Genomic DNA, 19,964 nt, shown 5'->3' with positions numbered 1-19,964 from the left:
CGGGGAGATAAGCCTAGTCAAAAGACCATGCGGTCAGACACTAATACATTGGTACTCGTTTCTTGCAGGACACGCTGTGACTTGTGGTATGGAGACAATATTGATATGATTTAAGGACAATGGGAGTTAGGACCCACCAAAGCGTGGGAAGCGTACAAGAATTAAATCTAAATTATTCTGAATAAGTTGGTGGTGACATATAGTGGTTAGTGACTTGTCCTGTGGTAGAAGGTCCTTGACTGTGGGACAATCAAGGCAATACAGTAGTGTTGAAGGTGTTAGTGTTGGGACAGTTACAGAGTTTACAGGGAGAGAAGTGCGAGTCATCCCCCACCTCAGGTACATGCCAGATAGGTCTGTATCCTAACCTAATGTGAGCAGAGACCAACATTATGTCTGCAGACCATAAATCCACGTCGATGATACTTGTATGGATAAGGAAGAAAGTGATAATAGTGTTGGATGGATATATTTTCCTGCGATGGATTGTAGGGAGAAGAGCGGCTGAAAGTATTCTCTTTCGGTAGGTCATGGTGAGTTTATATTTCGTCCTAAAAGATCCTGATTGGACAGCCATAATTTTGAGAATCACTTTTTCATTAATCTCAATAGAAAGATTTGCAAATAAACATGTGTACTATTGCTATGTGTCTTTTATTTTTATCTTTAGTTAACTAGTTTTTTTAATTTACTGTGGATTTATTTTAATATTTGAGACAATTATTTTGTTACTACTTTTTACTTTCAGTACTTGAGTATTTTATGAATGAGATTTTTTTTACTTCTATTTGAGTACATTAAAGTTTAAATACTTTTACTTTTACTTGAGTAACATTTAGCCAATGTAACAATACTTTGACTGAAGTAACAAAGTCTGGATGTGAGCTGTATTCTTCAGCCACACCAGCCAGGCTAAAGACCATCAATACTATACATCACGCTGGCATCCGTGTAGCCACAGGGGCCTTTAGATCCTCCCCAATACCCAGTCTTCTGGTGGATGCTGGTGTACCACCACTGGATATGCATCAGCAGTCTTTAATGGCTCACTGCTAGTACCAAGTACAGCATCTCCCTGGATCTTCAACATGGGAGGCCATATCTGATAGATATATGGACCATAGATTAACCCTTCACCCACGTCTTCCCCGATCCTTTGGCATTCGTGTCCGGGAAATGGTTGACAACTTATCACTTCTTCAACTCCTGGTCACCCTAGTGAAGGTGCCAACTGTGGCCCCGTGGGACTTACCAGAGGTGCTCTTTTGTTGTTATTTCCCATGAAGCAAGGCTAATGTTACTGAAATGATGGCCAGAATGTATTTCCAGGATCATACAACTCGGCATAATGACTCAGTGCATGTTTATACAAATGGCCCAAAATCTGACTGCTCATATGTGTGCAAGGTAATGAGAGAGCTTACAAGGTGTCCAAGTCTGCTGCCTCCTGGCAGCTACAGTGGGACAGTTTATCCATTCCCAAGAACAAGTTACGAGAGATTACAACAATGATATATATCTGTGGGAATATCCTTGGATGCCCCGCCACAGTGAGACTGCCCTTTCCCGTCTGCATATAGGCCACCTCACCCACAGTTTCCTTATGGCCAGAGGACCACAACCCTATTGTGATGACGACCTGGTGCCACTGACTGTACTACACTTGGTGGTAGAGTGTCCCAGTCATGGGGCTGGTCAGGGTGAGGGAGGTTGTGAGTATTCTGTCTTCCTCCTGTTCAGATATGCCCCTTGCGGTTCCCTAGTGCCGCTCCCTGAAGTTCAATCTGTCAATATTTTAACAAAAGGAAGGATTTATTCCCTCCCTGTGTGCTTCATTCTCTATTTTAGAGCATGACACCTCTCACAGAGGGACTATCCCTGTATACACTGACTGCTTTAAGTCAGTTGCAGGGGTGGGTTTGTGGGTGGTCTTTCCCGATTTCTGTCGGGATGGTAGTCTTCCCTGCTTTGGCATCTGTTTTTACTTCAGTGCTTTTGGGTATTTTACTTGCTCTCAAGATTATTTTTATCCAACCTCATAGCAATTTAAAAATTTTTAGTGATTCTCATAGTGCTCTCCAGGCCTTAGCTAGTATCTCATCGCCACATCCCTTAGTTATAGATATATTACAGTGGCTGTTTCTCATCCAACGTCAGGCCCAGAAAGTCCGTTTTTGCTGGGTTCCGGACAGTGTGGAGAAGGGGAATGAGTGTGCTGATTCTTTGACAATGCTGGTTCTCGCCCTGTGGCATATTATTCCATCTACTTGCCTCTGATATGGAACCAGTAATAAGAGCTGCCATCTGCTCGATTTGGAATTGCAGGTGGGATGCAGTTGGAACAAACAAGCTCTGCGACATCCACCCTACTGTCATGCCACCCGCCTCTGCATTGGCCCCACATGGCTGACTCATGGTTTTTTAATGGAGAGGGTGCCCCCTCCCCCTTGTGATGACTGCCTGGTCCCATTGACACCTCCTGGTAGAGTGCCCCAGTCTCAGAATCTTCGTTGTAAGCACCTCTCCCATTGCCAGAAGGGGATACGGGTCTTACCATCTCTCTTGGTGCTGGCGGGGGGAGTGGGTAGTGTGGGAGGGGACGTCCTCTCCTTTGTGGAGGAAGCCGGCCTTCTACACAAGTTTAAGTTTTTTCTATTAATGTTAAGTGTTTTTTATGAAAGTTCAATGTTATTTCTTACTTACCGGTATGCTTTTTACCTTGCATTATTTGATTTTAGCCTTTAAAGCCGTAATTTTAATTCAGGAACATATGACCTAAGCTGTTGCATTGTCATGGATGTAATTACCACCATCCATTAATCAATCATGGGGCTTTGAGGATTCAATTTCTGGCGGAGTGCCAGCAGGAGGTGCTCAGCAAGAGAAGTTCAGTACCTGATGGTGGACTTTTTAAATTTTTAATTGCAATAGAGGTACAGCTTGTGATTTTTAGATGAATATGGGGTTTATATTATTTTAATTTTGATATTTAAACTTAAAGGATATAATTTATTTATATCATAGTTTTAACTTATGAATTTCATTTTTGGCGTCAAATGGCCACAGGCTGCGACGCCAGATATTTTAACCGATCAATCAGTGTGAGAATATAAACTTGTAGAGGATATACAGTAGATCCATGTACAGCATATATGCAAGGTTGTGTCTATAAGAGGTTTTTGTAAATGCAAACTTGTGATGGGCAATATGTAAAATATATTTAAAAAAACAATAACATTTAGACCATATATTAAGTTGCTTTAGAAACTACTGTATAGTGTTAACATGAATATGAATGATTTATATGATTCTGTACAGAGTAGAGTGATATGAAGCAGTGAGTAGATTAAGAAATTACATTGTATAGTCAGAGTGCAAGTGAATCACATAACGGAGTTTATATGGGGGTGTTTCTTCTTCTCGATTCAACTAGTTCCTGTGGCTTTGTGTATTTTTCCTGCCTGCCAATACAGGGGGCCCCCAAAATTCGCGGATTTTTATTTCACAGTCCTCTATGATTCGTGGATGACACTCTGGATGTACCCAAGAATGTCTGTGGGTAGTTTTAAAGTTGCCGGCATTTTCGTGGCTGGGACAGGCAGCCATTCGTTCTAAAGACAGTAATTTCCTTTACCTGTATTGTGTATATGTGTGTGTGTAGACACACACATAAAACACATACAAATAAATAATAATGGGAAAATACTCCCCCTGCAAATTTGGGGGCCCCCTGTACCACTCTCCCATACCATTTCATACCAGCTTTAAGGTTTTGTTTTCCATGATCCATCTCAAGCATGTGGTAACAGAAGGAAAGGTCTTATAAGAGATAACTACTGTACATTTGTTATTTATGTAAAATGTTAAGAAATAGGTATTTTCTAACATTATATCATGTCAACAGGTAAAACTTCCTCAAATGTATCAAGAGCTGAAAGTTGTCAAGAACAAGGCCATTAGATTAGACGAAGCCCATGACAAACTTTTGCGAACTAATGGTCATCTAGAGGATGATCTTCATGTCTTACAAGAACAACACAGGATACTTTTGGAAAAAATTTTTGAAGAAGAAGATATGAAAGAGAAGGTTTTGAAAGAAAAGGTTTGTTATTTTTAGTGTATCTTGGGTCTGTTCCCTGGGTTAAGAATGTATTTTAGTGACATCTGGGTCTATAACACCTTCCCACCCTTTCAACACCTCTTAAGACACCTAGAACATTAGAAGGGTCTCTGCATCATGGTGTGAGTTGCACAGCTTCCAGAAATTTAATATTTTTCCTTCAGTGTCTTTTCTGTTCATCAGAAAGTTGTGAACATGATTACTTGAGCGAATAATGATATATGTTAAGCAAGCTTTGTATATGGAAAAGTCACAACAAGTGTCAGATGAGGTATGGTATATAGGCAGTCCCGCGATACGGAATCTCCGGTTATGGAAATTCGCCCTCATGAAATTTTGAAATTGCAGTGAACCCTCGAAGATTCAGACCCAGTAAATCCGGATTTCGGAAAATTCAGACAAAATTTGGGGGTTCCAGGGGCTAAGAAGCCTCCCTAAGAAGCATTCCCAAAACAGAGCAAAGATCATCTTAGGCTCGTGTAACTAAGATGTTAGTGCGCATGACACAGGTGCCCAAGGCATAAACATAAACAAAGTTGTCAATTGTTGTTTGTGGGAATATTATTTTATTCACTCTAGTAATGATACAATGTTTCTTATGTTATCGTAGGTCAATGAATGGTTCATATAATTTGTTTATCACTGTGCCCATCACCATTTTCAAATTAGACTACAAGATATGTATTTCAATCGTATGCCTGGCAGTGGGAAAGATTGAGTGACCAATAGTTAGAGCGTCGTCTGCTCTTGTAACTCTCTTCACTCCCTGCAATATTTCACTGGATTTACTGTTATTATTAGTGATTAATAATGGCATTGTAGCCAGGTTAGACTCGTCACTGTAACCATCAGGCTACTCGGCCAAGCTATTTGGTGTTATGGTTGTTTTTCACCTCATATTTTTCCGGTAGATATAAGTAACTTTCTTCATTTATTTTCACTCACTTACATACATACATACACCATTCTACAAACATATTGTGAAAAAAGGTAAAAGAAATAATTGTCCTAAGGGCAAACACGTAACGGGACAAGAGCACAGAGTGTAGGGGGGGGGGGAGCGTTGCTACGGAATCGGCGTCCCACCTGGTTTTCATTACTACGCCCTACGGTGAAGCAGGGAGTGTATGCAAATGGCAACTGTGTTAAACTTTTTTTTGGCTTTTATGTACTGATTTGTCAATACAGTACAGTATTTTGGGTTGTAACTTATTTATTGGTATTATTTTTATTTAAATCTCACATTTCCTGGTATTGTATATATTATTTTAAGAAAACTATGGCTATAGGAGGAAAATCCACACAAAGTTTTTTCCTAAATACTCCCTGCTGAAATAGGGGGGGGGTAAGCGGTGTCTTATATGCCATAAAATACGGAACTGTATTTTTGGTGTTTTTTATATTGTCGTTTTTATACATTTAGTACATTCGCCGGAAGGAACCAACAATCTGCTTTTTCGCACAGGTGATCCTCCTTTTAGTCCGAATCTTCGAGGGTGCACTGTATGACCAAAAAATATATGATATGGACAAAAACTCGCCCTTATAGAATTTTGGTAGATTTTTTAATTTTTCAAACATAAAAATAGCGATATATAAAGAGATTCACCTAAATTTTAAAATTTATTTCATGTGGATTCTGGTGGTAGCTACAAGATGGTTAAAGGCCCACTTGTCTCCCCAGCAGCCACCACACCAATGGCGCTGCTCAGTTTGAATTATTTCGGTACCTTGTGTTCAGGACTCTACTGTATTTGCCCTTATGGAATTATGTTTAATTTATAAAGATTTTCAAAAGAAAAAAAATGTGATATAGAACAAAAAACTTCACCGAAATTATAAAAATTTTTTGTGTGGATTCTGGTGGTAGCAACTTACTTCTCCAGCTGACAGCAGTCACCACAACAAGGTTAATTAGGGTGCGCCAAGTCCGTAGACTTGCATCGTTTTCCATCGTAAATAAAATTGTTAACTAATGCCTTCCTAAAGAAACCATCGACATGGAACCAGGTTTGTTCTGCTCTTCAAATGTTTTGCGATTTTTCCACCAAGTTTGATGAAAAACGATTGTGCCATTTCGGCTGCCCATAACAGGCACACACACACACAAACAGACACATGCCTAGTCCTATAGTATATTAGATAACATACGAGACATCTGTACAGTACTTTGGGTTAGAGCATTCATTCACACACTTAACACAGTGAATGCTTGAACTTAAAGTATATGTCCCTACATAATTTGTTGCTGTATTTGTTAGTTCATATTTTTCAATTGTGAATTCAGATTGCAAAATACCATTTACACTATTGGCTTTTGTGCATCACCGTCAACTGAAAACTGTCCATTTGGGCCAGAAAATTCTGTACAGTAAATGGGAAGGGCCTGAAAAAAGTAAAATTTGTAGAAACATCTCAGGTGCAAAATCTAGAAATTATGATACAGTACTGTACAGTGATCCCTCGGTTAACGAAATTTCGGTTAACGAATTACCTTCCATAAGATTCTTAACTTCGGTTAACGAGCATTCCCTCGATTAACGAATTCCTTACTCCTTACGAGCGCCCCTCAACATGTTTTCGCTTGCACACTAGCTGTCATATTAGTCCGCCAATACAGTAATCAGTTCTAGGGCTTAAATTCCTCACTATTTTAGTAAATATCAAGAAGTTTGTACTATTCAATAATTTTAAAAGTCTTATATTAAAATTTTTAGTCATTTTAACAATTATTTAACATAATTTAAATACTGTACAGGGAAACTAGTTTTTAGCACGCCAAACAGCCTGTCAATACACCATACAGGCGTTAGTCTCTGTGTCCTTTCAGTGGAGGTAACATCTTGCTTCAGACTCTCTTCAACATAAATGCTTTTTTCTGTGTTTCCAGTCAAATTATTGGTCATTTTGAAATTTATTTTACATATTGACAATATATAATGCAGTGCAGTGTTGATTTAAAGAAAATAATCTTGAATTACACCAAGTGAACTAAAATTTTATGGGTGAAATGGCGCCATGGGGTGACTTCTCTTCCACCCCAATGCCTTCTCTTCTCCCTTTTCCTGCACCCCCATTGTAATTCCCATCATCATCATCATCCAGAAGCCTTTTACATACACACCTCAAGGTAAGTGTACTTTACTACCTTTTTTGTTGACTTTAGGCAATTTTCAGTGAGCTGGAACCAAAAACCCATTGAAACAATGGTTTCGGTTAACGAATTTTTCGGTTAACGAGCAACCTTCTAGAACGAATTGTGCTCGTTAACCGAGGGACCACTGTACAGTGTTTTGAATTTGTTAAGGACTCAGACAAGGATCTGAATACACAAAATAAATAAATGAATAAATGCATGAATTGTAACCTTTAAGAAATGGAATACAGTAATACCCCGATTTACGCTGTCAACTGAACCCGCGGAGGCCCGCGTAAAACGGGAAACGCATAAATGGAACAACAGAACATATGGAATTAATTGAAATAGAGACTAGGCCAACCCCGAATCTCCACTTTTTCAGATGCAATACCTACGTTGTAGTAAAAATAACATCTTAATTTTATGATGGTATGCACACACAATTAATAATTAAGAGAAATATCAATAATATTAGGTTTTTTAACACTTACATTAGTAGAAAAGATGGCTGGGCACACGGGGATGGAGGGTTGGTTCCGAGGCAGAGGGCAAATTATTGGCCCTCACCTGTATCAGTTGTATCACTATCCACCACAGAAGCTTGCAGGGCCTCTTTGTCAAACCCCTCAAAGTCCATATAAGTCCATATCCTCACTATCACTGACTTGGGCTGGCTGTGGTGGGTGGCGGGTGAAGAACTCGGTAATGTTTTGATGACTGGGCGACCTTGTGCGCACCCTGCCCGCGCCGCTTCCTGCGTATATGAGTAGATGCACCGCGTAAAGTGGGAATTTTGGTTCTGGCGGGGGTACCGCGTAAATGTAGAAACGCGTAAAGTAGAACCGCGTAAAGCGGGGTATTACTGTACACTACCTTGTTTTGTATGTTTCCTCAGACAAAATTTATCCTGTTTTTCAACTTAACTATTTGTGTACAGTACCTATTTTCAGAGTTGTTACATGTTTAAAATCACAAAATATTTAGTTACAGTAGAAATCCATATCTTTTTCATATTGCATTAAAGTTCATAAATTATTTTATTTCATATGATATTTCCAGGTATCACTTGAGGAACAGGTGAAGAATCTCTCCTCTCAGGTGACAGCCACAAGGAATGAGCTTCATCGTCACTACCAGGCTCAGTTGGAAGACTTGATGGGCAAAAAATCTCAATCTATCCAGGTATTTTTATTGATCAGGTTGTTAACCCTTAAACAGCAGCCATCACCAACGGAACTTAGCCGTACAGATGGCAGCCATCACATGTGTAAGTTTCTGTTTTTTGCCTTCAATTTAGCTCATGTTTTGTGGGTGGGGGGAGAAGTAGGGAATCATTATCTGGTGGTTAAGGATTAATTTCAAATAGTGAGAAGGGTAGAAGCCGTGACCTGGAGAAAGAGAATGTGGCTTAAATTTTCACAGAAGTGATTGATGTTAAGGTTTTCAGATATAAATTGGGTGAAGGGGTTATACAATTATACAGTTGAAAATCAAACAAGTAATGGAATATTAAGGGTCAAGTGCTAGGAACCACAGAAATCATCCATTCCTGCCATTTTTACTCTATATGTATCATAGTAAAGTCCTTAAATAGCATCAGTTGTGCTAAGATAGTCTGTTTACCATTAGTTTCAACCACCCAGCAGTATAGCAGGAGAAGGCTTGCAAGATTGGAAAAGGTATTTACTGTATATTTCAGGAACAGTTGAACCAGCTGGAGATAAACATGAAGAGGAATCTTGAGGAACAACTAGAAGTCCAACATAAGAGCCACCAACATGCCTATCTCAACCTTCAGAAAGGGTGAGATATATTGTAATTTTTCCTTGTTTTTAGCCTAATATATTTTTGGTCATAATACAGTACATGACAAAGCTATGAATTACAATGGGATGTACTGTTTGATATGAGTCATGATTTTCCACTGTCACGAAGTTGTGGGACAATAAGAGAGTATTTGAGCAGGATGAAATGTGGGTATGAAGAAGTGCACAAGGACAGGAAGTTGAGGTAGAACATTATATTTTGTTCTTGTTTAATTTGTCCATATTACAGGCATGAAAAGAAAATAAGAGAGTTAAACTCTTCCCATGGAACACAAACACTGGAGCTACAGCAGCAGTTAAAAGTACTAGATGAAGAAAACAAGAGACTTAAAGACCAAACAAAGGGCATCGTTACAGCGGTATCCTCCATCTTAGGGCTGCACCAGGAGGTATGTCAAATGCTGTATTGCTTACACCATTATTCTTTTATACACTCAGCTGTTTCTTTTACAATACTTGTAGCCAGTTGGTCCCTGCCATGATTGGCTGAAGCAGGTGTGTGTTTTTAGGTGATGGATTCTCTCTGCTATCTCCCCATACACTTTTATATTTGACCTTTAACAGAGCTTTTACCATATTCACTTTAATATATAGAGGCTATGGATTTGATATAACAGCACAAATAGGGATGTGAGAGCTGTGTAAAAGTATTAAATATTAACACTAGATTGGCAGCCAAATCTCACGACTGTGTGGTATCCTGGCTTTGCCCATGGTGGCATAATTTTTTATGATCAAACTTTCACTCCCACTCTGAAATATTGTACTTGATCTGAAATTTCAAATTTCTTACTAAAAAGGGGCTGTTTGACTTTTTGTATATCAGGCTATGCAGATTATGTAGAACACTTACTTGTCCCAGGCAAGTGACTTTTGAAAACTACTGGTCTGATTATCTTTTTTACTTGCCCTGACAAATTTTTGGAGTAAATTTGCTTGTCATTTGAGAACCTAACCCCCGCGAATTTGAAAGGCATGCTGTTGGTGTTTACCTTTCAAAATATTAACTTGTTCACTGGGGAAGTGCCAGCACATGGACATGGAAAATCACTTGTCTGGCCCCAAGTCTAGGCATGGCTGGGCTACTGGATATTGTTAATCTGCACAGCCTGATATAGATATACAGTCATCCCTTGGTTATAGCGCACTTGGTTATCACGATTTTCAAGCCGAGAATTTAGTTATCGTGCAGTTGCCTCCAGGTGTAATGTTACCCCCTTGCTTCACCTACATCTATTGAGGATAAAATCCTTCACCTACAAATTGACAATTACACATTTGCTGTAATCAGACATATCTAAGTTGTCTCTACGATTGCAACCCCAGTTGCAATTTCAAATTCTGTGTCATTACTAAGGAATAACGAAGTCTCAGGTGCACTCTAAGTTTGAGAGAAAACGCAGGACTCATGTGTCCAGAAGCGATGAGAAAACGGACTCCTCAGATGGGGGACTCAAATAAAGAAAGCATAGCTACATGTTTTGTGGACTATAGTATTGAGTGTACCCTTTTCATCACTTTGTAATAAACCTAGCCATGCCCATGTGTTTCTGATACTTACCATAACATTATCTATATCTTTAGTGGGTCTAAATGGTCATAAAATGGGAAAATTGTAGTTGGGTCTTGGGTGCCTGGAACCAATTAGAATAAATCCCATAGGTTCTGTACTTCGTTATCACGTTTTTCGTTATCATGCACTCGGCACGGTCCCAATTAGGCGTGATAACCAAGGGATGACTGTACATACAGTTTATAAATACTGTATACATGTTGTGAAGGATTCGATTCTGTATGGGGTGTGGATGTTAAAATAGCAGTGGAAGGCTTTGTACAGATATCCTTTCCATTAAAAAAATATGGAGTACATGTATTCCCTTAAAGCTCGCTGTTTTAAAGCCTGCATCCCTCAGAACTCACGGACTGCCATTGAAAAAATCTGAGTGCCAAAGGACACATCGTCTCTTATTCAGCCTTTTACCCAAGGAATAAATGCTGTCTTCAAGTCATATTACCTCACTCACAGTTTTTCCAAGATCCACGAGGTACTGGAAGAAGGTGGCCAGGCGGGGGTGAAGGATAGGTGTAAAAATTACACCATTGCTGACTGCATAGCAAATGTTAAACTGAGTCAAGATGAAATCACTAGCAAGTGTGTGAACTCCTGTTGGAAGGCCCTATGGCCTGAAGCAGTGAATAATTTCACTGGCTTCCCCTCAGTGGAGCTCCAGATCACGTGCATGGTACAAGTGAGGAGGGATTTGGTGACATGCAAGCAGGAGAAATCAGAGAAGAACTGCTTGGAAACACTGGAGAAGAGTTACCAAATGAAGAACTTGTTTTTTACTAAAAGAAGATGAGCAAGATCATCAGGAATGAGATATTGGTCCAGTTGATTTTGAGGAAAACATCTGGACATTAGAGAAAATCATGTTTATTATTATTATTATTAGTATTATTATTATTTATTTTATTTTATTTTATTTTGTTCATTCTTCATGCAAAGAAAAGAAGCACTTCTGGAATTAGGTTCATCTCTAGACCAAGCACTGAAGATAAACAAGGGTGTGGACCAAGTACTAGTACCACTATGAAATCTACAAAAATCTAAAGCGGCAGAGATCTCGGCTCCCTATCACGCTATTCTTCTTTGGAGTTCCCAAAACACCAGCTTCAACTCAATCTTCGGCCACTCAAGCCACCTCTGTATCTTCTGTCACTCCAGCTACCCCTGCCACTCCAGTTACTCCTGCCACTGCCATTGTATCATACCAATGCCCTCTACTCTTCAACTGAACATGAGGATGACCCCCAAACTCTCTCCTCCCCACCACTCTTACCTGCCATCCCTGCCTTCCCTGTTGAGGCAGATGAAGGTGAGGGGCAGTGAACATCATCACCATCATCGTCTTCCCCAACTTCATAGTCATCATCTTCATCAGCATAATCATAAACATCATTCACCTTATCTACAGCAAGGGGAGAGTTGCCAGGGATCAAAAGGGAGTCAAAACTTTAGTACAGTACAGAATATTTGTTATTTCATGTTTATATTTATTTAATTATGTTATTTCATGTTTATTGTATTGTCTCATGCTCATCTGCATATCATTCATTATATGGGATCCGTACTAATCATCATTGTCATCATAGCAAGAAGATCCAGGATGATTGGTTAGTGTTGAGATTTTCATACAGCAGAGATGGTTGTGTGGTGGCATTTAAACTGAAATAGGCCAAACCAGCCTAGCTGCCAGATGTGCTGTTGACAAACTTCTCACTGCTTCTACACTTGTGATTACCTCTCACACAGAATACACACCCATGCTCTTCATATTTCTTATTTTATAGTTTTATATTATATTTTCTTCATTTCTAAGTCACATTAGAGTATTGAAATGATTTTTCCTCAACTTTTATAGTTTCATTGCATGTAACAACATGCATTACCATCTCTCATAGCCCACAGCTGACTGCCATGTGTGTTATGTTTTGAGTTACTGTACATGTACGTATGTTTCAACAGCATCGTGAAAATACAAATTATTTCTGGCAGCATTAATGATAGTTCTATTTTCTGTTTTAAGCTTTATTATACTTTTTATGACAGCAATAAATACAGCATAGAGTGAACTGGCCACGGTCTCCCTAAACTGAAATATGCTTAACCAGCCTAGTTGCCAGAATACACACTCATGCTCTTCATATTTCTTATTTTATAGTTTTATATTGTTATGGGACATACTCTTCTAGGAATTATTATAATGTTCCACAACATGAAAACACAAGGGAAGATCAACAGGGAATAAGAATATTCATAATACACTAGAAACTGCTAAAATATATTAAGTATAAACATATTAACACTATATAAACAGAAAGGTGAAAATGAAAGTACATCAACTACAACTGAGAAACAACACCAGGGACAAAAAGACAAGAACCTCTAATCTTACAATTGGCACATGAAATAAGTGTTACCTATAACAATATACATTATAATTATAATCCTAATTATAATCCATATACACAAAGAAAACTTAGCTGTGAGCTGACCACAGTAGCACAAACACAAAACCCTCAGAGACACTGTATACGCGTACACAGCACAGGGCAGATCAACAGCACGTCAAGAAGCCAGGGGAGTGAGTGAGTCACAGCTGCTAGTAGACCTACCAACTAACCTCACAGAGCTGCCAGGTTGTTTATTACACAGTACAGTACATGGATGTAAACATTGACACAAATAATACATAATTTACAATACAACAATATACTATATAACCTACAACAATACATATAACAAACAAACATAGTACAGCTACTCCTCAACTTACGACATACTCGCCCTACGACCACCCGGACATAAGACCGCCTCAGTTGTACCAAAATATTTTCAAATTACGTATTTTCGAGTCCCAAATTTAGTGATTGCACTGTGTACTGACAAAATTTTCGTTTGTAATTCACTTTAAAATGACTGGCAAGCTTAAAAGTGAGAGTTTTGTGGTGCTGAGAAGAAAAAGAAACACCCATTTTAAATTTTCTATGTATTATTTAAGCATTTTCGACTTACCACCAATTCGACTTACGACCTGGATTTGGGTCCCTAAGTCAAGGAGCAGCTGTACAAACATAACATAATACAGGTACACCACCGATTTTCCGGCACCCTTGGTTCCAAAGCCTTGCACCATGGACTGCTAGAAACTTAAATTAAACAAATATTAAATGTAAATTAAATGTGAAAAAGCCATAATTTTGAGCAACATTACTGTCCACACTTTGTACTCAAATGTACTGTACTACTGTACACTAGACTAAAAAATTTATGTTTAGTGCAAACTATGTGATGTTTGATGTTTATACTCAAATTAATCACTATATTACAAGGATTCCAGCAATGCAATTTATATTCTGCTAAGTCTAGTATGCGAAATTTTATAAGATAAAAACTCTAACCCTTAAGCCCCAGGTTAGGGTGCTGCTGGCAGTGACAACCCCCCCTCCCCCCCCGTGTGGGAATAAATTAAGAAAAATTTCAAGGGGGGGGGGGGGAATTTGGCGGACGTTCTGGAACGTCACCCGGGGCCTAAGAGTTAAGCTTAAAACTAGCTTCACCCAGGCTGGGAGGGAGGATGGGAAGTTAAGTGCCCCCTCATAATTTTGTCTGGACCATCAGTTCCCGGATAATCGGTGGTGTACCTGTACGTACATGTAAGATGAAAAAGAATAAACATAATGAATAACTCATTCCTTGAACGAGCTGACTACCTACTGTAGTTCCCATCACAATACATGTACAGTATTATATTTTCTTTATTTCTAAGTCACATTAGAGTATTGAATTGATTTTTCCATAATTTTTTATAGTTTCATTATACAGTACAGTAAACCCTCGAAGATCCAGACCCGGTAAATCCGGATTTCAGAAGATTCGGACAAAAAAAAAATGGGGTTCTGGGCTAAGAAGCCTCCCTAAGAAGCATTCCCAAAACAGGGTGAAGGAAATTTTAGGCTTTAAAGTTTTTGTCTTATAAAATGTCACAGACTAAAATTTGCAGAATAACTTACATTGCTGGAATCCTTGCAAGGCAGCGAATAATTTGAAAATAGACATTATATATTTTGCACAAGATATAAAAATTTTAGTCCTTTAGTGTAGTACATTTTAGTAAAAAAAATTCAACTAGAATTTTGGGGTAGAAATACGTAACTTTCTTCATTTATTTTTACTCGTTTACATGCACACACCATCCTAAATACATATTGTGAAAAAAAGTAAAAGAAATAATTGTCCTAATGGCAAACCTGTACTGTACTCAAATGTACTAAATAATTATTAAGAATTTGATGTCTAGTGCAAACTATAGCATATTTATATTCAAATTAATCACTAACTTACAAGAATTTCAACAATGTAAGTTATATTCTCCCAAGTCAATTAAGTGACATTTTATAAGCAAAAAACTTAAACTCCATCTATGTGACAGATAATTAAATACCACTAGGTAACCTTTGCTCCCAGGGGCCCTACCCAAACTCCTGGGGTAACCCCTGACTTTCTTAACTACAAACCACTGATGACCCTGTAACCAACACCTCTTCCCTCCCTGACCAGATATTCCTCCTCCTAGAGACAGGCCTGGCACTTGACATGATTAGGAACCTGCCATGCTTTGCCATAAACAGATAAATTGTACCGGGAATTTTCCCCCACACACTCATCATTCTGTCATTTTATGTAACTTGCTGACAAAACCCCTGACCCTTCAGGCTTTTACGCCTTAATGCACGAGTCATGAAGGCAAGCATGAACTACGCATGCTTCCCAGATGGGCGTTGTAAACGCTTTTGCGCTTCACCTTGCACAGGATGACAAGGGGGTGCCCAATAAACTAGCCATAAGACCATAAGAATCTCTTAGTATTACCATTTCACAAAAATTTCTCTCAAATTCCTTTACGACTAAAAACCTGGAATGTCAATGTGGCATTTAAAAACTCATGCACTGTTAAACAAATGTTAATCAAGAACTCCCCCAACAACACAATTGGTTGCATTAATAAAGTTCCTTGCAAGGAATGTAATATGTTTTACTTAGGCCAGACAGGTAAAGATCTTGTAACTAGACTTAAACAACATAAATATAGCGTTAGGACAGGACAGGAATCCAATGCTCTGTTTGTTCATTTGAGGAATAACAAGCATTGCATTGACTGGGATAATGCCTCCTCAATATTACCTTGTAATTCAATTGATAGTAGGAACATCATAGAATCTAGTCTCATTAAACATACCGAAGCATTCAACATGAATTTGAGTAATGGCATGTACAAACTGGACAATTTTGTAATTAAGAAGATTTGTAATCAGGTGATAAGGTTGGGTCACCTTACCCTCTGACCTGACTACCGACCGTTGCGGTGCTATTTAAGGATTAGTAGGGTCATTACCTAATACCTGACCATTGTGGACCTGATCTCACCCTCCTCTGTATATAACCATCTTGTTTTGTATTTCTCCTTAGTCTGTACTCACCCCTGAAGATGTGAATTACACTAAAGCGCTTGGGAACTTCGTGTTTTCTTCCTTCCTTGTGGTTATCAGCATATACCTGGATCAATGCTAACTGCGAAAGAGGATTTACTTGCCCGCCTGCCTGCCTGCTCTCCTCCTCCTCCCTCCGCTTGGGTAAGCGGCGCCGGTAAGGTTAAGAGTGTGTGTCTTTGTTGCTATCACTGACGCCATATGACGCCCTCGACTGTGATTGGCCACATGCAGCCTACCTCTGCTGTTAGCTGTAATTGGCTTAAAGTATTATGACGTGACTACCCCTGGGAGGAGGGAGGAGGAGACGACGCTTTGACCTAGCCGCGGCAGTTTCATCCCTCAAGGCCACACGTACCGGGTTAACGCCAAGATCCATTGTTCCGTAAAATGGCTTCCGGCCGACCACCACCCCCAGAGAGAAACTTACCCGGGACCCAGCACTAAACCAAAGAAGACATGACGTTCATTAAGCTACGAGCTGAAGTACCAAATTGTTCAAGATTTGAAGAAAGGAAGACGCCAAGTTGATCTCGCGCGCCAGCATGGCGTCAACGAATCTACGATTCGTACAATAAAGAAGGATGCAGCCAAGATAAAGGAGCACATGAAGATCACAAAGTCTGCAGGTGCTTCATCTATCAGGTATTGCCAGAACAGGGTGCTGGCAAAAGTGGAAAATTTGCTGGTGAGTTATTTGGTGCGTCAGGCGCGACGCAACATGGCGGTGGACACGCGCTCAGTGCAGGAGTACGCACGTGAGCTATACGCAGCAGTGTCACGTAAACTGGGAATTGCAGAGCCCAAACCCTTCAATGCTTCCTCTGCTTGGCTGCATAGGTTTAAGAAGAGGAACAAGATCACCAACATCAACATTGGTGGTGAGGAAGCGAGTGCTGACCGTGTGGCGGCTAGAGATTTTCCTCCGTTCTTACGTGAGATTATGGAGGAAGGACAGTACACCGACGACCAGGTGTTTAACATGGACGAATCTGGTCTTTTCTGGAAAAAGTTACCTTCCAAGACCTTCGTTGTCCAGTCTGCCAGCAAGGTAAGGGGTCGGAAGTTGCAGAAGGAACGCATCACCGCCCTGTTTACCACCAATGCCTCCGGTACCTGTAAACCAAAGTTATCGGTGATTCACACAGCCCGCAAGCCGCACGCCTACAAGAATATGGACATGAACAAGCTTAATGTCCACTGGCTAACCGCACGTAAGGCGTGGATGTCCTCTTCTCTGTCCCTCTTCTGGTTTGACAACTGTTTTGTTCCCGACGTGAAGAAATTCTGCGAGCAACAGAATGTTCCATTCAATATTTTGTTGCTCCTTGACAACGCACCTGGACACTCGCCCCTACTTATGGATCGTCACCCCAACGTAAAAGTGGTCTTCCTTCCTCCCAACACTACGTCATTAATCCAGCCTATGGACCAGGAGTTAATCTGCAATGTTAAAGCTGCATACTCGGCAAAGAAATTCAAGCTCCTGAACGACTCTACCAACACCAAGGATGAGTTGCGTAAGCTGGGTGACACCGACAGCGAGAGTAAAAGCGACGAGGACAAGGAACAAGAGGCGGCGACTCAAGAACTTCTCGTCAAACAATTTTGGAAGAAGTTTAACGTCAAACAAGCTGTAGACTTCTTGGTGGAGGCATGGAATCTGCTGTCTATTGCTACGATTCGTCACGCATGGAGACATGTGTTGCATGGCATACCAGGTGAGAGGAGGAGTGAACCTGTGACTGGTCAGGTTCAGACTGTTGCAGTTAGCAGTGGACCTTGCCAGAGAAGCTGCGCTCAGTATTACAGCTGAAGGCTTCTCCGAGACCACCAACGAAGACATCATGGAGGTGATCAGAGATCCTGAAGTGACTGCCGACGAGATGTTGGAAGAAGAACCCGCCAGTGAAGAGGAGGAAGAAGGTGCGTCATTCTCCGAAGAACCTAGTTTAAGTCATAGTGATATTAAGTGTGTCATAGAGTTAACAGAAAAAATTAAGTACATCGTTTCCCGCGACACTGACGATGAACGCCATGACGTCTTCCATACCCGACTGGTGCAGGCTATGGAGCCGTACATCACGGTGTATCATGACAACATCAAAGCCAGCCGTCAGCAAAGCATAACCGAGTTCTTCGCCCGCAACCCACCACAGCCAGCCCAAGCCAGTGATAGTGATAGTGAAGTTGATTTTGAGGGATTTGTCAGGGAAGCCATAACAACTGTAAGTGACAGTGATATTGATTCACCTAGTAATGGTGATTCACCTAGTAATGGTGATTCACCTAGTAATGGTGATTCACCTGAGGGGCAGTAATCTGCCCTCTGCCTCGGAACCAGCCTCCATCCCCGTATGCCGACCCATCTCTTCTACTACCGTGAGTGTTCCTCAAAATTTTTCGTTTTTTAACCTATTCTTTATTTTTCCTATGTTAACCTTTATCTTTCCTAACCTAACCTCTTCTATATTACTTGTTTTTCATGCCACCATAAAGTTAAGATAGAATTTTTACTACAACATAGTTATTTGTCGTCAAAAAGTGGAGTTTGGGGGTCGGGCTGGGTTCTATTGGAATTAATCCCATATGTTCTGTTATTCACTTAATGCGGTTTTCACTTAACGCGGGACCCTCTGGGTTCAATTGACCGCGTTAAGTGGGGCACAACTGTATATATATATATATATATATATATATATATATATATATATATATATATATATATATATATATATATATATATATATATATATATATATATATATATATATATATATATATATATATAATTGTTCCACAAAAAAAAAACTTTCGGTTTTCGGAATTTCGGATAAAGGGTTGTCAACCTGTTTGTGTTTGTGTGTGTGTATGCGTGCATGCGTGCGTGCATGTATATACATACAGTGGTTCTTCGGTTAACAAACACAATTAGTTCCAGATGGTCATTCGTTAACCGAAACCATTGTTTCAATGGGATTTTGGGTAATTGGTTCCAGCTCACCGAAAATTACATACAAAGTAAAAAAAAAAATGCAGTAAAGTACACTTACTTTGAGGTGTGTATGTAGAAGGCTCCTGGTTGATGATGATGATGATGGGAATTAGAAGTGGGGGTGGAGGAGAAGGGAGAAGTGAAGGAAGTGGGGGTGGAAGAGAAACCCCGTGCTTGATGCCGTCATTTCACCCATAAAATTTTAAGTTCACTAGGTGTAATTCAAGATTATTTTCTTTAAATCAACACTGCATTATATATTGTCAATATGTTAAATAAATTTCAGAATGACCAATAATTGTACTGTAAAAACATAAAAATACTCTGTGTTCAAGAGACCCACAAGCAAGATGTTTCCGCCACTGAACAGAGATACAAACTGAGGCCTTGGTGGGTGAGTGAAGTGGCTGATGGGCTCATCAAAAACTAGTTCCCTGTACTGCAATTATGTTAAATAAGTGTTAAAATGACTAAAAAAATTAATAAAAAACTTGGAAAATTATTGAATAGTACAACCTTCTTGATATTTACTCCAATTTTAATGAATGTAATCCCTAGAACCGATTTCTGTATTGGCGGACTAATCTTCTAGCTGGTGAGCAAGCCAAAGCATGTCGAAACATTTTCGTAAGAATTTCGTTAACCGAAATTAAGATTCTTATGGAAGGTAATTCGTTAACCGTGATGTTCGTTAACCGAGGGACCACTTTACTGTATGATTTTCTAAAACATTAGTGATTAAGGAAACCCAACTTAGTCAAGATGTTTGTGTTTTCCCTGGTTCTCCTCTTCGTTATATATACAGCTCCTCCCCAACTTACGACGGGATTAGGG

General features: G+C 39.7%; 1 protein-coding gene across 1 annotated transcript in view; it reads left to right on the top strand.

Annotated features, from left to right (window-relative positions):
• LOC121861527 overlaps nucleotides 1-19,964 on the top strand; it is a gene marked incomplete at its 5' end in the record, with an annotated part of 64,271 nt that overhangs the window by 32,047 nt on the left and 12,260 nt on the right. The window contains 4 exon segments of the mRNA XM_042359360.1: nucleotides 3,905-4,102; nucleotides 8,319-8,441; nucleotides 8,959-9,062; nucleotides 9,315-9,474. Of these exon segments, the coding sequence (XP_042215294.1) occupies nucleotides 3,905-4,102; nucleotides 8,319-8,441; nucleotides 8,959-9,062; nucleotides 9,315-9,474 (585 nt within the window).

This window comes from Homarus americanus, unplaced genomic scaffold (assembly GCF_018991925.1).
Source record: "Homarus americanus isolate GMGI-L3 unplaced genomic scaffold, GMGI_Hamer_2.0 scaffold24260, whole genome shotgun sequence".
Taxonomy (NCBI): domain Eukaryota; kingdom Metazoa; phylum Arthropoda; class Malacostraca; order Decapoda; family Nephropidae; genus Homarus; species Homarus americanus.
The sequence above is the reverse complement of the archived record's forward strand: the minus strand, read 5'-3'. Positions and strand labels throughout refer to the sequence as shown.